General features: G+C 34.9%; 2 protein-coding genes across 14 annotated transcripts in view; one reads left to right on the forward strand and one right to left on the reverse strand.

Annotated features, from left to right (window-relative positions):
- LOC136849162 (uncharacterized) overlaps window positions 1–27,783 on the reverse strand; it is a 744,860-nt gene that overhangs the window by 120,080 nt on the left and 596,997 nt on the right. The window contains exon 1 of one of the 8 annotated variants that reach the window (XM_067122260.1): window positions 2,978–3,957. The exons of 6 other annotated variants lie outside the window; for them this stretch is intronic. Coding sequence is in view for 1 of the 2 variants with exons in the window: in XM_067122252.1 (XP_066978353.1) it covers window positions 2,978–3,023 (46 nt within the window). In the remaining variant the exon portion in view is untranslated. Of the gene's footprint in view, window positions 1–2,977; window positions 3,958–27,783 lie in introns of those variants that run through there. One more of the 8 variants, XM_067122252.1, reaches the window with a different exon arrangement.
- Window positions 15,085–27,783, forward strand: part of LOC136849161 (KIF-binding protein) — a 44,139-nt gene continuing 31,440 nt past the window's right edge. Inside the window, exons 1-3 of one of the 6 annotated variants that reach the window (XM_067122249.1) lie at window positions 17,842–17,856; window positions 19,642–19,733; window positions 22,978–23,034. The gene's annotated coding sequence lies outside the window, so the exon portion shown is untranslated. Of the gene's footprint in view, window positions 15,229–17,734; window positions 17,857–18,706; window positions 19,570–19,641; window positions 19,734–22,977; window positions 23,035–27,783 lie in introns of those variants that run through there. The other 5 variants (XM_067122246.1, XM_067122247.1, XM_067122250.1 and 2 more) reach the window with 5 other exon arrangements.

A 27,783-nucleotide genomic window follows, 5' to 3' on the forward strand; every position in this document is an offset into this window, starting at 1 on the left:
AGATGTGTGTACGATATTTCCGTGTGTATTTCGTGAATGTCGCCTAAAAGAGCTATTTTTTTTTCTTCCCGGATAAATATTTCTTTTGACCATCTGTTTTCAGAGCATTTCTCTACGGGCCCGCGACTCTATTACGTCACCCTCTTCTCGGAAATTGCTGCTCGCCTGCGCAAATAGATTAGTAATTGATTACCTTGTTTGCTAATTTCCCTTTGAGTACGTTTGTCTTGAATGATCTTGGATTGCCTTTTACTTCAAGTATTTTTATCTCCTAATTCCAAGTTGACAGTTTCAGATTATCAGAAATTTATTTTTCTCTTGATCAGCAGTGAGCAGAGGACGGGATGGATATTTCTACAAATATTTTTGTTTTTTTATATTAAGTAACTCTCGCTAATTAAGAAACTATTGTTGATCATTGTTTTCAAAAGAAAATGCACTATGTATTTTGATTTAGAAAAATGCCGCAACAAATTGTAAATTCACCTTTTATATGTTCTTTAAAGGAACTGAAAACGTCTACACTCCGAAACATAAGGAGGTTTGAAATTACACGCCTGACCCGTCCCTGCTACGAGATTGGATCTCACTGAAACCAGTAATCATTGTCGATTTACATAGAAATTAAATATTTCACGTTCCTTCACTTCAGTTCATCTCTCTCTCTCTCTCTCTCTCTCTCTCTCTCTCTCTCTCTCTAGCTTCCCCTTTCTATCATTATTTCTAACTTTTGAGTAAGTCACCAAAATCGTAAAAATATGCAGCGCAATTACAAGGAGAAATTCTTTCCATTGCCAATTAAATTACCTCATTACTCAAGATCCGAGAGATAGACTGTCTTTTTAAAACCGGGAATCTCATGCAAATTCTATAAATTTAATTGTCTGTTCTTGCATTTCATTCGCTGTCCAAATTGCAACCGTTTGGGATTTCGTCAATGGTTAGCAAAAAGACGTTAGTCCAATTAATCTCTTTTAAACCTATAAATTCCGAGCAACCTTTATGCGTTTAGATGTCAATTCTTGCATTTCATTCCCTATCGAAGTGATAGCCTTCCTGGGTTTTTTACTTTGACTGGCAACATACCCACAGAATGTTTATGGGACCTTATCTGAGAATTAAAATTTAGGAGTATGTAAGCAATAACTATCTGCTCTATCCGCAAAGTATCAATGGCAAACACAAACACAGCCACTCCCAGATTAGATATGAATCTTTTTCACTATTCAGACTCTCAAACCTGGAACCCATTGCAACATTATTATTATTATTATTATTATTATTATTATTATTATTATTATTATTATTATTATTATTATTATTATTATTATTATTCAGAAGATGATCCCTATTCATATGGAACAAATCCACAGGGGCCATTGGCTTGAAATTCAAGCTTCCAAAGAAGCAACGGAAGATAATATGGAATACAGAAAGAAGGAAGAGACCAGTTATAGATAATAAGTCGTAAAATGCTTTCCAGGCTTGTTAGATCGGTCGCCGTATCCTACACAAACGCATTCAATCACAGACTGGATCTTAATCTTCTTTTCTGTGCAGTCCCTCAACCCTGGAAACCATTAAAACGTTATAGAGAGTAAGTCGTAAAATCCTTTCCAGGTTTGCTGGATCGTTCATCGTATCCTACACAAAACGCAATCAATCACAGATTAGATATGGATTCTTTTCCATTCAGTTCCTCAAACCTGGAAACCATTGCAACATAATAGATAAGTAAAATCCTTTCCAGGTTTGCTGGATCGTCCGCCGTATCCTTCCATTACGGGACGAGGATTTTATTCCAGAGATTGACAGGATGACATGGATCCCTCCTTCCCCTAAACAAGGGCTAAACAAGCATTTCCTACGACGTGCCTTGCTTTGATTGCCAGGAACGCTCCGAAATGCAGTTAATCTCCTGGATTTCCGCGATGCTGCGTCGCTAACTGCGTTTTTCTTTAGGGATCTGTTCGGAATTATAATCTCGCTGTTTCTCAGAAGAGTCTTTTTTTTTTTTTTTTTTTTTTGCTAATGGCTCTGGGTACACTCATTTCCTTCATCCAAGATGCATGAAGTTCATTCCGCTTACATGAATCTATTTTTCTTCCAGCTACCTAAATTCTCATCAAACTTAAACGAGAGAGAGAGAGAGAGAGAGAGAGAGAGAGAGAGAGAGAGAGAGAGAGAGAGAGAGAGAGAGAGAGAGAGAGAGGTGAAGGGAACCAAAAACAATTAAAGTGTCAGCTATAATTGAGAGAGGGAGATAGTGATTTTATTTTGTGCACTTTTTTAACACAATGACATGAGCACACATTATAATCTGCAAATGAATTCTGCTTATCTCGCCATAAAAATCATAGAAACTTTTCTTTTCCTCATGAAATTAGGACGTACTTAGTATATTTCGAAATGATATATGAACGGTTCTCTTGTTCTTTTTCTTTTTAGTACCTTGTTTGAAAGATACACTGAAAAGAAACACCAAATGAGAAACATAAGGTCTATATGGTTAGCTAACGATAACAAAAGGAATGTTGTGCAGTAAGTAATAATTTTTGCCCTGTAAAGAAGAGAAGAAACATAAACGTACAATCCATAATTGTAGCAAGGATACTGAAAATTGGCGTTGATTCTGTTATTTAAAAACAAAAGAAAAGAAGTATTTTATCGACATGAATACAAATAATTATTAAAACTGACTGAAAAGTAAATGTACTTCTATCCTAGCGAAAACTATTGTTTTAACACCAGATGAAGATTTCCATCCGTGTTTTTTGCGTCAATGAAACTTCCAAAAATAAGTAAATTCCATCATTTACAAAAATCAAAAGACAAAATACGCAAAGCTGTTTGTTTCCGAAAACTAAATTATTTCTTAAAACGATACAAAAACTTTGTAAAAAAAAAAAAAAAAAATTCCAGCAAAATCATTATTTTTGATTTATGATAAATGAATGAAAATTGTTCTAGTACTTACTGGTTACAGCCCAGATGGCAAAAAGGGGAATCCAGCTGAGAATCATTACGGTGTTCTTCCTTAGACGGTTCAGCAATAATCCGATGTGTGGTTATTCATCTCTTAACAACCCCGTATGTCTTTTCTTCTCGCTGTTGGGAGACTTTCTTACTGAGAGGACGATACGTACAGATTTTCAAACAGTATACAACATGGCCTTGTCCTCTAAAATGTATGTACGTTGGAAGCTTTTCATAGATATGTCAGTGGCAATTAAAACTCTATCATTGTCATTGCGTATCCATGCTGCGGCTAAAAAGTTTATCATTCCTCGGTTCGCTCCCAAGCACAAAAAATTTCTTTTTAAATGAGAAAAGGAAAATATCAACTAACTGGGTAAAAAAATCCACTGCATAAAAACCAGAGAAGGGTCAAGAATATGGCATCTGCAAAAATGAATGATGGCAGCGATGCCCTTCCCGTCAACTCGCGAAAGGTTGATCGAAGAGAAAGAATCACCTGTCTGCTACCTGTCCCACGCCTTTCTGAGGCCGAACTGAGGTCCTGGACAGGCCCGCCACCAACCTTTTCCAGCCCGAGGCCCGAGGCGTACTGGAGTCTGGCCCAGTCCTGCCTCTCTCACTCTCCAGAGACTCTTTCCCGCCATGTTCCCAATTTACTGTTCCGACAGTTTTACTGATTTTTATCCTTTTTTTTTTTCTCTATGCCATTCTAAGCCATGATCGTTCCACATATTTTTAATGGTTTCTGGTTTCATTCTTTCTCGTTCTTTTTGTCATTCAATCTTTTTTTTATTATTCCTCGTCAGTTGTTATTTTTTAACGCTACTCTAAGTTATGGCCGTGCTTCTCATTTTTATTGTCACTTCGTCATTCTCTCTCTCTCTCTTATTCCTCTCTGCTTTTTTTCGCCATTCATAGACGTGGCAGTACAATTAGTAATCAATCTCATTTCACCATTCTCTCTCTCTCTCTCTCCCCTCAATCCTTTCTTTGACCTTATCTCGTCCGTCTGCTATGGTCGTACCCCTTTTGTCAATCTCATTTGCGCATTCATTTCGTCTCTCCTTATACCCTAAATGTTTTTCTCTTTTCCTTTCCTCCAATCCTTGGATATGGATAAGGACTGTCAGCAGCACCAAAATGTATTACTTTCTTTTATATTTGTCTCATTCGTCAGCCTTTACTGGTAATTTTCCTTTTAAATAAAAAACTACAGGATTATTTGCTCCTTGTAATAGCTTTTATTATTATTAATTCTTTTATTTAATCAGAAAGACGGGTCCTTTCATATTCTTCCTCATTCATTCATTTCGATCGTATAGCTTTCTTAACTTCCTCATGTTTTTCTTTCCGTTATGTGTTATGAAGATTTGCTTATGAGGAAAGAATTTCTCCATGAAATTTGCATCTAAGATTCCGACCAAATGTAAGGTTCGCATTATATTTTCCGTTTTCCAAACATTTATTACTATTCCTCAACAAGGATCCCCGCTGATAAATTTTGATCCAGCGTCCATCATCTGTAAACCCTCCTTTTATAAAGGATTATTTTTTGTGGAATTTAAACTTGCTCTCAGCTCTCTATTCATTAAAAAAATGCTGATTATTACTTTTTTAACTGGTGGAGTGACGAGACATGAAAATCCGGTGTTCTGTAATCGGATCCAACAACTGAACGAGTGGCAAAAAAAAAAGGCTAAAATATAAAAAAGAAGCTCCGAAAAAAATCATTTTGATAATGCCAGACAATTGCGGAAGCAGAAGAGGAAATACATCAGTAGCCGGAAAAAAAAAATGTAAAAGTAAATTTTTGAGCACGAAATAAAAATTTTATATACTCATGAGAAATTACGTAACGTATGCAGCCTAAAAAAAAACCATGGGGGAAAATAAAGCTAAATCAACTATGGGACTCAAATTATTTAAGATAGTCTCTTATACGAAGCCCTTAACTATTTTCATGCTAACTAACATGAGATTTATCTATTCATCACCTCCCAACTGAACACGAATAGTTTAGATCTACCAGGAAAAGGTAGGTGCTAGAAATGGTGGGTGCTTTTTTCCTTTTACCTTAATCCCCAGAAATAACATAGACTCTGCAGCATTGTCCTTGTAACCTTTGCTACAAGTGGGGAGACTTATCAAAGCACGTGCACGAACAAACACACATACACCCATATATATATATATATATATATATATATATATATATATATATATATATATGTGTGTGTGTGTGTGTGTGTATATATATATATATATATATATATATATATATATATATATATATATATATATATATATATATATATATATATATATATATATATATATATATATATATATATATATATATATATATATATATATATATATATATATATATGAGAAAACTCATGTATCTGTACTTAGATAGGCTACCCCTTCTTCTGTCAAAATGGTTGTAACTTTTCACGAGGACTATTAGCAATGAATTACACGGAAATCAAGGCCAAGGTCTTAATTTGAGATCAAAGGTCATATACGAATTTCACTTTAGCCATAATTTTTTAACTATAAGAGATAAATCTTCATATTTGACATGCAAAATCCACTGAGGACACCAATATTTAGTAAGGACAAGGTCAACGGCAACCATGCTTACAAGTCAAAAATGAATTTAACTACGATCATAACATTTGTATTATAGGAAATAGAGACTGCCTCTCTGGCACACTTAATTCAGTAACGATAAATCATGCAGAGTAAGGTTAAAGTCTTAATAAAAGGCTAAAAGTCGAATAAGAATTTCTCTTTGCTTATAATGATACGATCCATAACAAGTCCAGGCTTTATGCTGTTATAAACAGATAGATAAATAGATGAAAGAAGTAACTGCGTATAACATAATACACAAAAACAGCAAACGTACAAACATAAACGTTTTCGGTATAAAAGAAAACTTACGTTTATGCACGTGAATACCCAAGAACTAAAAATCAACAGCTTTAAAAGGCGAAATAAGTTTCCTTTCTTTTCTATTTCATCAGATTCCCTGCTTTGTTTTCCTCTGTTTTCTCTCCGCTTTGATCTAGAAGTTTTTGTTTTTCTTTTCCCTCGGCTGGTGGAAGAAAAAAGTTTCCAAGGAGCAATGAAACGTAATTGGTCAATGATCACACTTTTCTTCTTCTCTTTATCAAAACAACTGAAAATAGTTTCTTTTCCGGGAAACGGAAATTCACAATGAATGAAGTATTTTCTGGCTCTCAAAACGGAATGGAAGAAACAAACGATCGTTATTCCTTTATTTTTTCTTAACTGGCTAACAAAAACAGTGGCCGGCTTGTAAGTAGAAATATACATACATACATAGACACACACAAAGACACACACATTTTATATATATATATATATGTGTGTGTGTGTGTGTATATATATATATATATATATATATATATATATATATATATATATATATATATATATATATATATATATATATTATATATATATATTCGTACATGAAGGGAATAATTTTCACCAAAAGTTACATGGTAAGTACCCCAAACCTAACCAGGATTACAAACTACGCCCTTTGGCTAAATACAAGAGTAGGTGCTTCTTTAGTGTACTTTGAGTAGAATATGCCCATTTGCCAAAATTAGCTCCCTCTTCTAATAAACACCATAATTATATAACAGAGAAAACATTTTATTCTTAAGCCCCATTTTGGAGTTATCTGTGCCCCTTTAATTCCCCACTTAACCTTTATCCCCTCGTTAGGGGAATTCACGAGTGAATCCTCATACTTCAGTAACAAATATTACTGTGTAATGCCTTTGTTACTGCCCTTTTACTTCAAGCCCCTTGTAAGAGCTTTAGAGAGTATTTCCCTTCGCCCTTCAATCCACTGACGCCCCTCGGCCATGCCCCTGAACCGTATGCAACACCCCACGGAAACTCCACTCCCCTTGGTACCCCAAACCTCTGTACCCAGCCCCTGTCTCCTAAGCCCACCTTCCCTTCCTCCAACAGACTCCCCATATCCCCAGGCTTCCAGTCCGCTACCCTCCTCCCATAGAATCCCCTACCCCTCCATCCCTCTACGCCCTCCTGCAGGAGAATGAATCCTTTACTCCCTCCCGAAGGAGAGTAAAATCCGTTGGCATGGCTACAATGCCCGTTATTCCGCGAAGCTCCAAAGTTCGAGATTCTTGGATCTCGGATGTTTAATTGTTCGTAGATTGTGGAAGGTGGCTTCGAGTATCATAGAGCACCTCTTCTCTCTCGTATTTGACTGTGGTGAAGCCATTTTTATCTTTCTAGCTTTTGCCTGTGTTTATATTTGCTGGTTTTATCTTTATTCTCACATTTCATCCCTCTGATCGTTCGCCATCCTACCTAACATGATAGTATTAAACGTTACATCTGTAACACTAGATGTTATTAAATCAATTATTAAATAAACCTGTTACATCTTTAACATTCCTTCCTTTTTTTAATATATCAGAATGAGCTGTCAACGCGCAAGCGTGTATGTATGTATGAATATATGTATGTAAACCAAATCTAGATGAAAACAGAAAGGTAAACTGAGTCAGAGATAGACTTAGAACCACACTGCATCAAATATAAAGATTTTCCAGATATTGATTTTTCCATTATCGTAATTTCACACAACTAATAGAGCCAAAGATTTACAAGTAGCATCATACTGAAGAATTCTAGGCTGAATCTCTCTCTCTCTCTCTCTCTCTCTCTCTCTCTCTCTCTCTCTCTCTCTCTCTCTCTCTCTCTCTCTCTCTCTCGCTCTCTCTCTCTCTCTCTCTCTCTCTCTCTCTCTCTCTCTCTCTCTCTCTCTCTCTCTCTCTCTCTCTCATTGTTATTCCTTTCACTGGATCTTTAACAAATCGGTGCGGGTAGCTAATTCACCAAGCAGAGTGCCGTAGGTATAGCACGTCACTAACTACGAATGCATACATACACACACACATTCATCTTTTGCATGTTTAAAAGACCGGATTATCTTTCCTCCCTGATATATAAATAATTTTCTCTTACTTGATCTAGATTAAACACGCCTCTTTCCATTAATTCTTAATACATAAATGAAATTATTCTAAATTTCTAAAATTTAATCAGACAGAAGCTGCCTTGAAGAGAGTCAACCGTATAGCAAGCGACCCAGTTTAACCCTTATCCGAAGCTTTCATTCAACAACTGTTTAGGCTTGGATTTCAAATTGCCAAGGGAATACTTGGACCTCGGGCCACTTATGTCCTTCTAAAAGATCTCAGTCCCTCCCAGTAATTTATTTTTCAGCAGGGATGCAGCGATGGTGAGAGGACAGATACCCGAGCAATGTCTCACCCAGGAAGCCAAAGTAAATCAGTGACAGCTGATAGGACAGCGTCCTTAGGCGAAGACCCTTCGACCATTTTGTGACACAACAGACTCCCTTCAAGACAGATCAGTAGCCCGAAACGGTCAGGTGGCCATCTTCAAGCTTCTGACGAGACCTAGTGGAAATGAGGCTGACCTCCAAATCCCGCCCCTACAGACCATAAAATAATTCATGCACTACCAGTGACATGCAGTGCACAGCAAAGTAAGCAGTGCAACAAAGCAGTCGGCTTTGGAGTGATCGCAGGCTTTAATTCCCTCCCGAGACCATTCAACGTTTGTGCCCAGTCTTAGAGGGCCTACTTCAGGAGGAGTCTATAATGTACATAATCCCGTTTTTTTAGTCCTATTGTGAAGTATGGGGTTGGGGGACCACAGAGACAAGGTCGAAAGAATATTCTTTAGACCCTGAACAGAGACCGCGCAGATGTCCTCTCATTAACGTACTTCCGGCTAATGTAACTGTTCACCAAATGCCAGAGCTATATTTGCTACATTTTGCTCGTACGGGTAGCGTTAATGTGAGACAGTCTATGGAAAATGCAGCGGTGTTGTAATTAAAAATTAAAATTAGACCATCATTCAACCACTACTAAAATCATAACGGAGTCCACAACCTGAAATAACTTCCTTTTGATTATGATATTATTATTAAATCAATTTGCTTTACTGCCACATTAACTTGCTTGAGAATGGGCCATTATTTTTTAATTAAAATGCCTAATTAAATTGATATTCACTTGGAAGAGACAGTTGTAAATTATGTTTTTTTGCATTATTCAACAGATTGCATATCATTAACGCCGGTGTTGTACTAGGAAAATTAATTACGTACCCCATGAAAGAGCAACTCGCTCTTATTTTCATATTTTATTCACAGACAATGATGCATAATGGTTTTGGCATGGGTGTTTTTACGCATGAAGTTGATGTATATTGCTGAAAATTGTTTGGTGTCGACCAAGCAATATTCAGCAATATACAGCTAGCCACGTCAAACCATTTATTACTGTAGAACAAGTACTTGAAACAACGCATGGAAGTATACCGTGGTCTCCTGTATGCAACGAAAGGGAAGCGAAAGGAAATTGTGAAAAGAGAGCGGCTCGCTGTGATATTCAGTATCGGAGGAAATTATGAACTCGTAACTATACAATTCTTGTTATTTAATCAAGTTAAGAGAGTAAAGAAAATTCATATCTAAAGTAAGTAAAAGTATCTAAATAAACGCTCATTTTGATTTCTTATTTAAGCAATATTACTGCTTATTGTTTTTCCACCAACTATTTCTTCATAAATATTATTTTGATTTGCTTTCTTAGTACTGCTGGATGTCAGTAAGTAAGGTGTGTATATCATATATATATATATATATATATATATATATATATATATATATATATATATATATATATATATATATATATATATATATATATATATATATATATATATATATATATATATATATATATATATATATATATATATATATATATATATATATATATATATATATATATATGTATATATATATATTATATATATATAATATATATTATATATATATATATAAATAATCATTACTTAAATTTAATCTTCAGGTTTGATTTACATTATTTTCTACTGCCTGATTTGAGTGTGGAAAGACAGCGAAGTTGAATTAAGCTGATTGTTCGGGTAATAAAGAAAGATCAATTTTATTTTTTTCTTTTTTAGGTTTCTTTGATTTTTTTTTCGTTTATGAATGAAACTTTGATCAAGGTCACAGTCGCATAACGTAGCTGTGTAACCAGACCCTACAACAGTTAAACTGCGAATGAATAGGGGCGAACTTAACATTCTTCACATGCCTGCGCCTCCCTTCCTCGGTTCGTTCAGTGGCAGATGGACAGACAGACGGAAGGAGTTATAGGCAGGATGACTCGGGGCCAGCGAAAGCCGCTGGAGACGACGGGAAGCGAGCTGTCACGGCAAAAGCCTCCAAAAGAGTTTGTGTGTATGTTGTAATTCGAGTCCTTTTTTTTTTTAAGGTTCCTACTGAATAGTAAAATTTGCTTCCAGAAAACTCGTACTTTACGCAGTTCATTTCTGCAGTTGTAGTGCTGATTATGGATAATGAGAAAATATTGTAATTGCACAGGATTTGAACATTACCTAATGGGAAGTAGAATAAGGCAATCTCCTAACTTGGAATTCCTATTTTGTGCCGTAATTGCCTTCACGTCCATACTTAGTATTGTAAAGCAACGCAAGAAGAATTGGAATCTAATGTAGATTCTTAAGAACTAAAGATCTAAACTTATTGAAAAAAGCAGAATGGATGAAAAGTGCAAAATGATATATGATTTAAAAAAAAAAAAAGCGGCTGTGATACGTTGAAAAATAATATATATATATATATATATATATATATATATATATATATATATATATATATATATATATATATGGAAATAAAAAGATGTGCAAGAATTAAAATCAAACCGAATATATTTCAAACTTTGGTAAAAGATATAACGATCTTAGGGTGGGTTACATTTAGATTGGCAAATGCACACCCGTGCTTGTTGAACATATATGGTAGTTTTTAAGTAACATTAAAGTAATAGAAATCTTGTTCTAATGGACATCTTGAGTGTGACTTGTAATTTGTAAAGTAGTTATAAGAGAAAAAGTAAGAGGGCCTAATTCTTCCTATATTTTTCATTCTTTTCTATTCTCGTTCTTCCTATTTCTCTTACTTCCACTTTCCCTTTAATCTTGTTCCTACCACCTCGGCTTCCAAGAACCCTACCCTATTCCAATTTCCATTTTCTCCTTTACTTTCCATTTGATTCTCACTCTCTTTGCATTTTTATCCACCTGTTCCACAGGTGTTTGTCATGAAATGTTCTTCAAGAAGTTTAAGGGTAAAAGGGAAAGCACGAATGTCACAGACTCGAACCCACAAAAGTTTGCAATACGACTGACAGAGAGAGAGAGAGAGAGAGAGAGAGAGAGAGAGAGAGAGAGAGAGAACGCTAATGTTAGTTATGCCTGCATGGAAATTTAATAGTTACATGGAAGGGCTGTTGAGAGAACTTAAGGAGAGCACAGAAGACTTAGATGTAATGTTCTAGGATGGAAGAAAACATTGGCTACTGGCAATTTGAATGACTGACGTTTTTAGAGGACAGTGTTCACTGTTGATGGTGACAAAGTTTGTGAGGCTTGTGTAAAGTGGTGTTGGATATGTAAATATAAATATTGTTAAATTGATGGCATGAGAGAGTAGCACATTTCGGATGGCGGAGAATCAAGAGTACATGATCTAGGTAAATAAAAGATGTATTTGAAAGCCTGTTGAGTCAACTCACTTTCATGACGTAAATTGTGTTTGATTGTGAATGAAGAGGGTTATGCTGCTGGCATGAATCATCCGCACAGAATATGTCAAGTAAAAAGACAGACGGGTCAGAAATAGCACTGAGGGAGAGACGGATCAGACCACTGACTGACTGACTGACCATAAATTACCACTCACACCATCAGTGCATTATGGTGGTTTGGCCGTGGAGAGAGAACGGGAGTGAATAGGCCGGTGAAAATGGGAATAAACCTGAAACGAAGGAGAGAGAAAATCGGAAACTTCCAGGCTGACTGTGTTGCTGAAATGAAAGAATGACAGGGCTTTGAAATTTACGAAAATTGCAAAGTTTGAGAGGTAGAGGTGAATGGATTTATTGTACATGGGGACTGGTGTACTAAAGATGAGGCTTTTGTGGTCGGTTTTTTTTTTCTTAATTCAATCACAAATTCCAAAACAGGACAAGGGATAAGGCTTACAGGGTCGTTATTCTCAAGAATCGTCTGTTCTTAGTGGAATCTTCACTGCATACTGATGATTTTTTAATTATCAACGTTTACGAATCACCAGTATATCATAAACAGATGTAAGGCAAACGCACCAAATAAAACAGAAAAAGAAAAAGGAACAAGTTCAATCATAGGGGGACTGAATCCTCTGCCGAAATGGTGAAAAAAAGGGGTTATCGCAAATTTATAGCTGAAAATGATCACAAGAAAAGGTTTTACGACCTTACAGACCATTAATCCACATACAATTGGCCTTGGAAACAAGATAATACAACCATGGGGACGGGATTGAAATAAAAGACTTTGAACGCAATAAAGAGAAAAGACGATAAAACAATAATAGGCGTCTCGGTTGTTTGGATCGGGTCCAGATGTTTACACCAGGCTTTTTGTTCTCTTTTACACCTTAGTACACTTGCTAGCCGCCTTGGGTTGAGTCCCGTGCTGGCATAGGGTTGGCTTAATCAAAGCCGACAAGCAACTATAGCAAAAAATGTGGTCTAAACTCCGTTTACATTCTTTATGATAAATTATTCTTTGCAATACGAGTTATAAATTTGTGATGCATTAATATATATAAATAATATATATATATATATATATATATATATATATATATATATATATATATATATATATATATATATATATATATATATATATATATATATATATATATATATATATATATATATGTTTGTATATATGTGTGTGTGTTTTGTGTATGCATGTATGTGTGTTTTGTGCGTGTGCGAGTGTAAATGTTGAAAAGGCTATTTAAAAATCACAGAAACAGTTAGTGATGTTATTTCTAACTGTTCTATAAAGCTAAACTTTTACTGTGTTCTTCGAAAGCAGTCTGATTTTACTTAGTGTATTATTCTTCTCAGAATATTTGAACAGTACCTTTCAAATGACGAAAAAAAAAAGAATGTGGCTAGCGGGGAGAGAGAAAACAATAGTTACCATACGATAGCAGATTAGAAGTTCCCAAATATCTTGGAGACAATCAATGATATTTGTATTTTATTTTCCAATACTATTTTCAAAACCAATTTGGAACATAAAGGAAAAGGATGAAACCCTGACGCATGATGGCATACGTCATCAACTGCAACAATTGCAATTTTGCTTACGTGGAGACCGGCTGAAATCTCGAACAACGCATCGGGGAGCACAAAAAAGCCGTTAATATTAATAAGAGAAACGGTGCAATAGCCACTCATGGTTGGGATTGCAACCATAGAATGAACTTACAGATCAGTTAACATTTATACAAAAGCAATAGTGTAAAGTGAAGCAAAGCTGTGGAGGGAGTCCTGATTAGCTGAATACCGTCTTAGTGAGTCCTGCTGAATACCAACGGTGGCTGGAAACAAATTTTTAATCCTTTAGGTAAAAACAAACCCCAAGCACAATTCTTAGGGAGATAGCTTTCCAGACTCGTAAGGGAAGCTACACCTTAGGCGAGACTTATTAACGGTTTTCTCAAATTCCCCTCCGTGCCATATCTTCAAAACAAAGGTCATCTCTTTAATGTTTCGATAAATCTTAATCCATTTCTGTTCACCTATCTATCTAGATTTAGCCAGCCTTATGCTGTCACAGGATGGCTAAATCAAGATAGATAGATAGGTAAGCAGATATGGAATTATTACCTGCTGGTCATACCCTTTATAATCAACGCGACTGCCAACAAAATCTGTGTTTTATTTGCCTTCCTTAGACATTTTACCTGTACAATACATTTTTAAAACATTATGAGCACACACACATACTCACAATGTGTACTTATGTGCTAAAGCTTTTTGGTTAAGGAGACTTACATTAGTCCTAAAATATACTTTGTTTCTTATTGTTGGTTTTTCCCTGTTATTACTAATTTATAGTTAATTATCTAACACCGTTTTTTCTTGTTGGACTTTATTTGTTTCCCATTTAAGTGTATAGCTGTATCATTTCCCTACGTTTTTTTTAATTCACTTTTGGGAGAGAGAGAGAGAGAGAGAGAGAGAGAGAGAGAGAGAGAGAGAGAGAGAGAGAGAGAGAGAGAGAGAGAGAGAATTACTTTATCGTTAACTTAACCCATTTTTTTCATTCACAGGTAGTTTATCTACAAGTTTATAATCATGCAGTTTTTTTATTTATAAATATATAAACAATGTTACAATCAGTTTATTTACATCCAGTAACTGCCCGCGATTCTTTTGTGAAATATCTCAGCACTCTGAGGACAATTTCTTTAGCCTGGGGATGAATAACAGTGCTGATTTGTTTGCATGTTGCTGGGAAGTGACCACGTGAATCAATGAGGTCCTTGCCAAGACCTAAAGTCCTTGCCATCGGGTCACTTACTGACTTTGACAGGGGATTAAACAGATATGGCATAAAGGTTAAAAATTTCTTCCACATTTACAAGTAAATATTATCTACAGCATCACTGAAGAGTCGAAATACTTGATGCAGCAGGGACTTTAGAACTGAAGTATCTCTGTAATTAACGTTCTTACGTCATGAGACCAATAGTGAAAGCCTATAGCATACACCATAATGTGGAAATTTTAGAGAGACAACGCCGCAAATTTGAGAATCCTGACTTATTTCTTGGACTGATGAAAAGCCAGATACCTGACCTTCGTGACCAGAGAGGTTGAGATTTGTGACCCATACCCATGATTATCTCCCCCCACCAACCGCTCCGCCCCCATTTCCCATTGAACAACAGCTGGGCAGCTTAAAAGAAACAAACCGGAATGATCAAGTACTGTAGTTTGGGAATCAGGAAAGAACCAGATATAAATAATCTGACCACGCAGGAATCTGATTTCAGTTTCATTCCCACTGACGTTGAGGACACTAGTGCTCGTAAAGCTTGAAGATTTTAAGTGTATTCTTAACAATATTCCAGAGATTATACTCACGAAAAAGGGTCTTATTTTACCCCGTCTTTGAATAAAGTGATTATTCTTCATAGTCTTCCGTCGCTGATATTGCAACCGTCGAAAGGTAATGTAACACAGCACATATTCTGGCACATTTTTTTTACATCATGCAGCTAGCGTTTAGCAACGGTTGCCAAAACTGAAGTCGTTCAAGATCGTCATCTTTATAACAAAGAGTATGAGAGATTTTTCTTATATGTTGCTGTGAACCAATAACTAACTTGGTTTTAGTTCTTAGATTAGGTATGTGGACAATAGTGTTTTAACCTAATCTTGGGAAACCGACAATAGTCATATAAATATAAGGTTTCAACTGATAAACATAAACAGAACTTATAAACAAATATACACAAAACAACCTCCTCGTAGAGAATGATGAAAGTCAAAGGCAAGATATAAACAAAGAAAAATCGGATTTAAACTACTATATAAAGCACTGAAGTAACGGAGAGTGGATATTGCGAAGATGAAATGTCGGTGGCTCGTTTTCAAGTGCAGACTTAGAACACTGATCTCTGTCTTGTTTGTGGCAGGTCGGAAGATGGAATATTAATTCAATATGAAATTCCTAACCCATGAATAAACAAATGAAAAATGGTTCCAGAATCAAGGAGAACAAACTATACTGGAACATTAAAACGACAAAACAGAGTACATTACTTCTAAAATCAGCAGACCCCACAGCGATTCGTAGAATTCTAGTAGAAGAATGTACAAGATTCCGAAAGATCAAAGTTACAAGCAACAAAAATGGTCTAAAAGAGAAACGTAAAGAAACATGTAATCCTTCAGCTGATAAAAAAAAAGTTCTTGATAGTAAATGTTCCAGAAGATAAAAACGTATACAAAAGATCTTATAAAGGTCGTCAAACTTAAAAACTTTACCACACAGGAACCTGAACTCAGAGTTCAGGTATTATATCATAAAAAAACCACCACAGGCTGCAAGGAACATAGAAATTTGTGGCAATAAAATACGTGTACCCAGTAAGTGTTGCAATGTCTATGACTACATGTAATGTACTGCTTCAGATGTCAGTAACCTGATCACAAATAAAATAAAAAATTACAAAGAACCTGTATGCCCAGAGTGAGGAAATGGCCACTTGTCAAAGCATCATGATTCAAGTGCAACAAAGCGCTCCCTACCAAGGGTCACAGATCATACAGAAGTACATAGAAGAAGGAAGAGTAAATAATTCAAGTGGCCATGAAGACCTACCATATCAAAATGTTGAATATTTACTTATAGACAAACAAAATTTCTGTAGTACACGCACATATGACAAAAAAAAAAAAAAATTAATACAATACAGAAATACACCACCAAAGGCATGGGAGCATGGGCAAATATAACTAATGGGGTTAAGGTACAACAAACATTTTAAGGAAGACCATTTTGATATATCTTATCAAGGCAATTACTAAGATTTCAGAAAAACTGACTATTAAAAACGTGAAAGATTAGAAATTTAAGAAAAAATAAAACATGCTAGTCAAAAAAGATACGACAAGGAAGGAAAAAGTTATTCAAGACAACTATAAACAAACTGACGGGTAAAAGTATTATTATTATTATTATTATTATTATTATTATTATTATTATTATTATTATTATTATTATTATTATTATTCACAAGATGAAACCTATTCACATGGAACAAGCCCACAGGGGCCACTGACTTGAAACTCAAGCTTCCAAAGAATATGGTGTTCACTAAGAAGACGTAAGAGAAAATAAGGGAAATACAGAAAGAAGAGATCCCACTCACTTATTAAAAAGAAAAAAATTAAATCAATAAATTAACAAATAGATGAAAATGTATTAAAATACAAGGAGAATAGTATTAGGGTAGCAATGCATTCCACCTTCGCTTGAAATTTTGAAGTTCCAGTTGCACGACATCCTCTGGGAGGCTGTTCCACAGTCCAAAGGTGTGCGGAATAAAGGACCTCTGGAACCGAGAAGTTCGACGGCGAGACACATTTACTGCATATTGGCGTTGCTGTTCAGCGAATCCGGTTGCTCCCGGCAGGAAAAGGGGATCAGGGATCAATTGTGAATGTGAAAGATCTCTATTAAAATACAATTTATGAAAAAGTGACAAACGAGACCATCCGTCGATGGTCCAAGTCATGACTACTACTATTAGGAAACAGAAACCTACCACCATGAACCACTCTATCTAAAAGAGATAAATCTCTGGCAGAAGCCTACATCCACACCGGAGAGCAGTATTCTAAAGCTAGGTGAACCAAATGAAATTTGATAATGGCTTCCTGAAATAAACCTTGATCATAATGACACTGAGAACAATTCCCTTTAAAACTGCAAGAAGAAAAATACCCCAGGAAGAAAGAGTCAATCGTCGTGCGTCTGAGAACAAAAAAAAAGTTTGCTAATTTTTTATATAGCAGGTAACTATAACATCGCCACGAAGAAAATACAGACTTTTTTATCTGCATGATTATATTCTGGGCGTAATTTACAATCTCAATTATATGAATTGCAACCAAGATGTAACAATAAAAATGAGTTTTCAAAGACTAGAATCAGAGGGCGGGGTATACAGACGTCACGCACCATCACGAAAAAGATTGAAGAAGAAACCGTCGTCTGCAATCACACCTAGCGCCATCTATTGAGAAAATATGAAGTTTATAGCGTAAACAAACTGGCTTGCGGTAGAGGGTGAGTTTGACATTTGACAGTAATATTGATTAGATTGACACATGTAATTCGTACTGAACTAAAGAAGGGTGTCAGTGACCACTGCTTTGAAAGATGAGACTGGTTTGCGACTTACGACACGTATAATAAAAGTGATCTACAGATTCCAGAGTTGGACTTGCGTGACGAACCTTGTCAACCTGAGGGGGACTATGTTTTACATATGGTAAACTAGCATAGCCTAGCTCCAAACCAGGAATTCTTAAGAACGACTTCGAAGGTTATTGTAATCAAGGCGCGTTGTTTATTGTATGTAAATTTATTTGTGTGAATTACGCTAAAACACAGCAGGTACTGGTAGGTTATGTAGCCTACCGGTATGCTACAGGACAGGGGCTATGCTAGGCCCCATTACTTTGTTGGACATATCTTGGTAAATGTTCTTTTAGACATGGAGGCTACTTATATATGTCTAACTAACCCAGTATGAAGATTCTTAGGCTAGCTATGCTCAAGTAACTTAATGAATTCATAACCTAGGCTAGTTCATTATAATCAAGTATTTAACAAAACTACTGTGCAGAGCAGAATTCATCTTCATATATTCATCATGTAGAATATACTCCAAAACATATATACAGTATATATATAAATACATATGTGTGTGTGTGTGTGTGTGTGTGTGTGTGTGTGTGTGTGTGTGTGTGTGTGTGTGTGTGTGTGTGTGTGTGTGTGTGTGTGTGTGTGTGTGTGTGTGTGTGTGTGTGTGTGTGTGTGTGTGTGTGTGTGTGTGTGTGTGTGAGAATGAGAGAGCTTTGTGGTATATTCTATAAATTGGCCATGTGAAGAAGTTTGATGTGTTTGACCAGTAGAGCTTTTCATTTATTATTAAAACAGGATCTTTAATTATAAAAGAATATAATGTCTGTTTTCTGTGAAGGATAGATTGTGAAACAAACTATTTGTAGTTTATTATATAAAACTTTTTAATGATAAGCTGAATGAAGATTTAAAGATGAACTTAATTGAAACATGTACAGTATTATGGAACATTTCATTTGTTAACCTTTTGTGGGTTGGTATTTCTTGTTGATTTTCATTGCTAGTACAATATATTTCTTTTTTGAATGATATGTACAATGAAAATGATAAGGAAGACCAAATAAACAATACCTGTAAAGATCCAGTAAGATTTATGCTGTATAAAGAATGAAGGATGTACAGTACATGTGAAGTGGATTACTTTGTTAGTGGTAATAAAAACCCTTATAGGTACTTATAGACAGTTCTGTAATGATGGTAAGGAATTTGATTTCTAGAAATTGCAGTTTCCTCAAATATCAGACTAATGGTTAAACTACATAATGTTGCTACAGGTGAATTTTGTAAAAGACTTGAGAACTTGTATAAAGTCATGTCAGGTTATTGCTAGTTTTTACTTTAGCTCCCAAAATTAGAATTGGATTGGGTACAGCAGTAGAGCCTTGTTTATTTGGGCCTCATGAATTTGATGATCCTAAGCATTGGGACATCATTCAAAATTCCATCTAAAAATCCAAGCCAAAGTTTGTACATACTTGAATTCATCTTGTGAACTAACAGTTTCTTCAAGGAAAACAGATTAATGAGTTTTTTGCAGTTGTTTTCTTTTGTATTTTTGCCTGTTAAAAGCAGCTTCGTGTTTTGCTTTTTTTAGCAAGATGGACAGAAACCCAAGGCATTAGTTGTTTATGGGTAGGTTAATCCAGCATTGGTGCCATGTTTTTCTACTTATGTAATATAATTATTACACCTTATATTCTTAAGTTTCAGTGAGATACATCCGTGCCTTTCACGCAGCCGGATAAAGACTTCTAACATCGCTTAAGGATAGAGGATTTCTTTGGAGATCATTTGAGGTATCATCATCTTAGGGGCTAGCACATACACAGATGCATACACATACATATTCTGTTTTGGTTCACATGCACCTTAATGTTTTGATTTTTGTGTACGTAAATATGTACAGTGTGCCACAATGTTCTTCATACTAATTACTGACTGATTTTGACCTGATATGTAGCTATATTCTTTGCTGTGCTGCTTTATGATTGTCTTGAAGCAAAAGCATGTGCCATTATTGTTAAATGTTTAAGGGGATCCAAATGTGAGATGCTTATAAATTATGTAAAGTATTTTACATAATGTAAACTCTTCTTAACACTTTTTTATAAATTTCATCGCACAATGCATATAGGGAAGAAAATGTAATTGAGTGTTCAGCAAGAATATTCCATCTTATTAGATGTACGTAATCATAATCAGTGTAGGGGATTGTTTCAAAAGGGCAATTTTTCTGTCTTATTAAAAATCATTACAGTCTTATTATATATTATTCATATACTGTCATATTTAGTTGTCCATACAGTTTGCAAGCCTGTTACTTTTACTAATGCCTAACCAACAGCCAAAAGAATAACTGTCATTATAACAAGCAAAGTGATAGAATGGAAAAGATGTCCCCCTATTCCAAAAAAACCTCCCACCTCACTTGAAACCCTATGCATCTGTACTCTTGTCGGATTATGGAAGACCTGTATATGATGCCCTTTACCTGATCTTATTTTCATTACATATCACCTTCATGAATTATTCATCATTTTTGTCAAAAAATTTTGCCAATCCTGTTTAGACTTTTTCTGTATGCTGCAATGTACATTCACAAAAATTGTGTTGCTTCTCTAAATTTGAATGCTGTTTTTGTGGTAAGGCTCTGTGATTATGTTGTTGGTTGTTTATGTGCACTGCTGTTTCTCACCCAGAAGTTTTTTCTGTTCTTTTGTTATTGTTAAACTTCTCTGTGTCTGATTTGCAAAAGCCTGTACGTTTTTATTGCAGTTATATTACAAACATGTATGTATGTTGGCTTTACATTGCTTTTGTTTTATATGTTTGGTAAGTCTTTTCTGCATTCTTTGCATTTCTTTGGTAGTAGCAAAAAAAGACAGCAGTTACCACATTTCACTTTATATTTTGATCTTAGTTTATTTTCACTAAAATGAACTAGCTAAGGTATTTTACACTAATTTGCCATATTGTTTTATTAGTATGACCATGTTTATTCATAAGAGGAGTTTTGAAGATACTAAAGCCTTGTGGAGTAATGAAAACTCACTCTCCCCACCTCCTCTCTTCATTGTCAAAGGCAAATGAAAACATGTTGGTATCTGCAAACAGATGGTTCTGATAATAACTTCTGCATACTGAGACAGACTAACACAGTAGCGCAGATATTAATATGTTAGCAAAGAACATAGTACACCAATACTCTGAACAGGATCACAGCACAACATTACTGTTGATAGGGGCTCTCACGTTGATACTCAGAATAGTGGTCAAGCACATTGATACTGTGAAAAACAGAATAGCACATTGAGACAGTAACATCAGTACCCTGTCATGGAAGGCTGTATACTTGTTTCAGATTGCCAAAATACTAGGACAGCCATAATTTTAAGACAGAAACACCCATCCCATCATATGTTACTTAGTTACTTAAACAGTACTCATTACCCAGGTTCTAAGGCAGTTTCCTGCCTGCAGCTGCTTGGGCAGGAGTTAACCTTGTATTGGGAGTTTCCTGTTAGGGAGGAGAATTAACTATTGATAGCTCATTTAATATCTTGAGCCTTGGCTAATGCTACTTTGGTCAAAGTAGTACTGTATAGTATATAGAAGATTAAAGGTATTCATTTATTTTTACCATAAAAATTAATTCTTTATAGGCTGTACTTTCTACAAGAACAAGAAACTCTACAATGCCTGTTATTTGTTTCTGTCATTATTAAAGTATGTAATCATTATTGAAACTTGCAATAGACTGTAGGAGATTCTCCTGTAGCTTTTTCCTCTGGAAGTCTGGAGAGTTTACTAAAGGGAACACGACTATAAGGACCCTAAGAAAAGATTTATACAAACAGTGTGGATGGTATGATAATTAAAAACTTATTGAAGACCACACTTATTGTAAGACCGTGCTCACCTCTCACGGACCTTGCATTTTTTAATGTGACTCAAGCATGTTTTTCCAAAAGGTTTTAAACATGTTCTGCTCAAATCATTGCTCAAGCTTATGCCATCCCATGACTAAATTCCTCTTAGTAGAAGTGTTCATTGGCATGCTGTGCCTTCTGATTGTTGTAACAAACTCCAGACATAACTTGATACTATCATAGTTTCATTTCATCATTATCATTACTTACATTATTAATGAACCTGTAGAGACGTGAAAAATGTCCAGTAACCAGAGCAAAGGAGGTTTTCATGGGTAAAAGTAAGGGAAAAAATGCAGATCTGATAAACAGCATGGATTTACTAATGGCAGGTGATTCTCCTGCTACAAATGGTGTCAGTATAGAGTTCCTATTCCATTTCAACTACTCATCTGCACATAGCTTATCTCTTGATTTACTGGAGGAAAAGAAAGTTCTAATAATAGATTTAAAAAATGATGCTTTGTATTTCATAAAACATTTTAAAATAAAGATGGGAAATCACTAATTTTCCATAGTATATAATTCTTATTCCAGAATATCAATATGGATTGAACTATTATAGGAACCAGCTTCATAGTAGGATCTTACCTTGGTAGTGTACCCAAGAGGATCCATATTCCTATGAGGGATGTTCAGAGGCAGGTTGGCAGGCTTGGGCTCTTTGACCTTGCTAATTTAAGGATAGATTTTACAAGACCTTTTGACCTTTCATTTTACGACAGCTAAATAGCTCAGAAGTCAGTTACTTCTCCCATGAATACCTTTTCAGAACAAGTTATGCTTCATAGATACAATCTGCTATTTATGCTCAGAGTACCATCATGCCTCCAGGTCATTTCTGATAAGGACAGAGATCTCTGGATTGCAGACTGAAAATCATCAAAGGTGTTCATTAAGAGAAATGGGTAGACTGCCATTGTTAGATGCCTTGCCATCTAAACTATTACCATGCTTATTGTTAATGGCAGTTTGGCAGTTGGTGTACTATACTAATCAAGTCTAATGGTATTAGTAAAAAGCAGTAGGTTTGTAACTATGAAACATTATTTTATAAATTTTTGATATTTTTAGGGTCAGCCACTTAGTGTGTATAATTTTCCTTTTTGAGGGAGTGTTATGTTCCTGGGAGGCATGTATTGATGAAGCCTTAACAGAGCTAATGCAGGTACAGAACCAAATATTCACTCTTTTGTAGCTGTATTCTTTGCTTTTTATTATTACACTCTGCACTCTGTGGTACAAAATGTAATGAAAGAAGTAAATTGTTTATGTTGCATTAGTAGTTTGACCTTGACTTATATAGTTTGATGACTGACCCAATATATAAACAGCCCTTGGCTGCATCAGTTTCGATAATCATGGAAGTGTATCATCCCATATTAATATTAACATAAACTGCTAATTGGATACTGGGAGGGGTTACAAACTAAGGGTAAACTTTGAGAAATGATTATATACCCCTTTTTTATGCTATTCATTCATCAGAATTACTTGTGGTACCGTATTAGTTTATTTTACTGTTTTATTAATAAGTTTATTATTAATTTTTATAATGAAATCTTTATGTGGTATTGATAGTACATTGTCATAGTTTCTTGGACCCTTTGTACTTCTATCATTGCTTTACTTTATCATATTCTGTTTTATATATTTAGTGTTTTTCTTTCCTTTTTTTTTAGACCAGTTTCAGTGTATTGATATCTGTCCACACCATATAACTCATATAACTTTAATTTGTATGAATGAATTTCTGATAGTGAAGATCTTAGCAGCCTTTTACTTTTCATTTGTTCCTTTTGATTTCTTCTTCTCTAGCTGTCAAACTTTTTCACTTGACCTTACTCCAATGCTCAGTTATCATTAAAGGAGAAAGCCACTGGGGAAGCTCTATTAGTCTAGGAATTTGACTGAGGCCTCACTAGCATAATAATGATATTAGTTATAAAGAATTCTATAAATACAAAAGAAGGTGGATGTTGACATTCTAAAAGTACTGTACTAGTACTACATGGGATTTGGGAGGGGAGACATCAAACCAGCTGACCCTTGCATTCATGATTTCCACAATGGGCCAGTTGCTGGTATCCCATCCCACCGGCAGTTTGTATTAATTTGGAATGGTACACTTCCTTCATCAATCACAGTCAAGGCAAATGTAAAATTTAGTTGGTATGGTAGAATACATAGAAATCCAGAACACTTGACACTTATTTTAAAATGCCATACCAAGTACTTCAAGTTTCTCAACTCTGAGAACGAAAAATAAGTTATTTCAGAATTTCAATTTCTTTATTAAAATTTGTTATATATTAGCTTTTTTGTAATGCTCTTATTTTAGTGTAGTAGTGTACAAATAGCCAAAAGGAAATGGAAGACATTTGACAGATGATAATTCTACTATGTGGGCTAAGAACTTAAACTGTTTCATCACACGTGTAACATACCAGGTCTTAAATTCTTGTAAAAAATATGTATGAATGAAATTAGGACAGGCACTGTCAGATTTATTTAGTGAGTTAAATCATTTTTTTCAGTTTTTGTAGCAGCCCAAATTATTCTCTCCAAATGTTAGTACCTGTATTTTCTCTGCAAGTCATCAGTACTTTTATCAATAACAGTTTCAGGTTCTTTTGTATTTCTGAAAATGAAATATTTTGATGACGCTTACTTGTACAGTCAGCTGAAACTGAAACATTAAGACAGGGACATTACAATATACCATAATTGTTAATACTAAGTATGCGAGAGAACAATATTGGTTAGTAATTAGTATGACATAGGTGTATCTGTACTGGATAATTTTGCACACCATGCTTTCCACATTCTATATAGATTTCATTATGCTCAGGAAACATTTTTATGACAGTGTTCTTGAGCATTTCACTGGTCTTTGTTAATTTTTTTATAATGCTCACATACTGTAGCACAATCCTGACCACACTGGCTGTAGCTTCCTGTGCTTCAGGAAGCTATTGTGTATTTTTACAGCATCTTTCTTTGGCTAATTTTGGTACTTGTACTGTTACATAATGTAGTAGTTTTTCTTTTATAGCAAGGGGAAGACTCTTTTGAGGGTGATGTGACCTCATGCTTTGTGTATAATATTTCTTTTGCACCATTTAAAAAATACTGTACTCGACCTGGTAGTGATATATAACAGTGGAGGCAGTCAAATAGCTATTGTATTTACTTTTTAGTACTTGCAGGATAAGGTAGTGTTACATCAGTAGTAGGAAATGTAGTTACTATATTTTTTCACACAAGCAATTTCATAGGTTATGTTTTTAAGCTATGCAACTGATTTACTAGTGATTTTTAGCTTTTATACTATGTAAGTGGACATTAACATTTTCATGTTCTGTCACAGTTTATTAGGTAAGTTTTCAGGATGATGTATTATTGTGTAATGATGATGAACAGACCTGAAAGTCTGCACTGTTTCTACTTAATAGTAATTAATTGGTACTTTTATAACATGTTGATACCAAACTTCTGTTGTCTTGTCAGAGTAACTTTTTGCCATAGATAATAATAAATCCAGTTCATTGTATAACAGTGGGGATCATTCCATTAAGAAGTTATTATAGTCATTTGATGATGGTGTGTTCATACATTGGAACAAACCATTGGTGTTTGTATACCATGCCAGCAAGAGTTTGAATGAGACTGGTTTTGCAGTTCAAAGCCAGCTCAGTTGTTACATGGAGATGTTACTTGAAGAAGCACATTTACAAAGTAATTTAGATCACTGGGACGATTCCTTCACTCACTTGTCAGCTGCATACACTCCTATGTATTGCTAACTTTGTATGATATATTTATTTAATTTACAGAATAATAGTTAGGGATTTAATTATTTTGTTTTTTTTATTGCTCCTTTGGCTAAAACCATTCTTGGTACTAATGAAACTTAATCATTTTCAAGATTAGCATTTTGTTTCCACTTCTGATATTTCTATGAAGAGGATGATACAGCTACTAGATCCTTGGAAACACCAAGTGTATTTTGATCTAGAAAATTAAATATCATCTTTTAATTGGAGGTTTCTCTCCTTCATTCAGTTATTTTAGGGTGATGGCTTGCAAGATTATATACTCACAGGCATTTGGAATACTGCAGACAATGCTTTATGGCAAAACAAAGAAAGGATGGATGGTTTTCAACCCTTCTTTTTATTTTTGAGCAATTAACCCACATGATATGACAGTCCCTCTGACATAAACTGTTATGCTAATCTTACATTAGTGTGATGGACCTAAATGAGGTATACCTCTTTATCATATATTCTGTATATATATCACTATAGGAATTGTAAATATTACTGCCATAAAATTTCAAACAACAAAGTTTTTAGCAATTACTGTTGGAGCAATCTAGAGTTTATCAGTTAGAAAAAATGTACTTAGCACCCACACCCACAGCATCTTTTGTTATCTTTCCTGATTTCAGTGCTAAGCTCAGCAATCAACTTTGCTTAAGTGTACTGATTGCTTAGAAAAGTCTGCTCTGAAATTCTTTCAATCTCAGGCTGATAAGGAAGGCCAAAATCTGATATGTTGGATGTGTTATAGCATATTTCAACTGTAGTTGAGGCAAATATCAGTGAAATTATTGACACCTTTGATGACTGTGCAACGTCTATGAATACTGTATATTGCATGTCACTGAGCTGATAGTCAGCTCAGTGGTCTGGTTAAACTTTTTTAATAATAGTAATGTACTACAATTAAAACACTGACTAAAGTGTCCACTGTGCTACTGAATATCAATTTAAAATTAATGGTAACCCTCATTATTGACTAATGATCAGTCTTGGGTTGATGGTTTCTGTGGATGAACATACTGCTGTAAACAGACTAAGTTCACATATGGCAATGCAGTGACACTCAGTTGAACTACTGTGACCTTGCTGAAGACCTCTATGAAGCTAATAGTTTAGAGATTTACAGAGCAAAAGTATAATGATATTTGCTAATCAAACTGTAAGAAAAAACAATTAACCAAAATGAATTTCTCCACTTTTGTCTTCAGCTCATCTGCAGTTGCTCCCATATTAAGAAAAAAGAAAATATTACTGAATTTCAAGAACAAAGCATTGTGCACATGGTATATATGCAATGTGTGTGCAAAGAAATTTGTTCACCCAACAATTTGTCATTGTCATTCAGTCCTCTACTTTTCTGGTTCAGTCATTCATGTTTTACACTCCGCTATTATGTATGAAAACTTGTTTGCAAGCCAATAGTTTGTGCACTTTATTAACAATTACAAAATAATATCAGCACAAATATGAGAACCCTATCAAAGTCCAAAGTGGGTTATGGTGTGACCATCAAGACAGTGATTGATGGCAGAATTCACCACAGCAGGTGAATAAGAGTGGACAATGGTACTGATAACTTTAAAAAAGTGAGATGACCAAACATGAAGGGTGGTGTATACTCCTGTACTGTATATCAAAAATGTGAAGAATTAAACTTGAGAAAGGCAACCACTTTTTTTTTATAATATTCCTACTGTCAAGTACCAAAGTCATCACACAATTTTTTTTTTAAGAAAATTTTCATTTTAAGCACCATGTGGAAGCAGTTAATAATTACAGTAATAGTTTCTTTTACATTTTGCTTCACTTTGATTAGTGGAGCAATCCAATCACAGATAATTTAAAATTCCTGTCATATAGTGGCATAATTTATATAAAGATTCTTCCTCCTAATCTGGGAAGTTTGGAAAGGTTAAATTATTTTTTATAAGGTGATGAAATTTGCAAATTTAGCTTATTATTGAGTTAATCATGGCTGCATGTAGAAGTATAAGGTTTGCCATGACATTAGTAATGTTAAATTCTTTTTACTCCATGTCATGTATTGAGACAGCTTTTGTCTGTGGCTATGAATGATTAAAAAATATAAT

The sequence above is a fragment of the Macrobrachium rosenbergii genome, chromosome 20, assembly GCF_040412425.1.
Source record: "Macrobrachium rosenbergii isolate ZJJX-2024 chromosome 20, ASM4041242v1, whole genome shotgun sequence".
NCBI lineage: Eukaryota > Metazoa > Arthropoda > Malacostraca > Decapoda > Palaemonidae > Macrobrachium > Macrobrachium rosenbergii.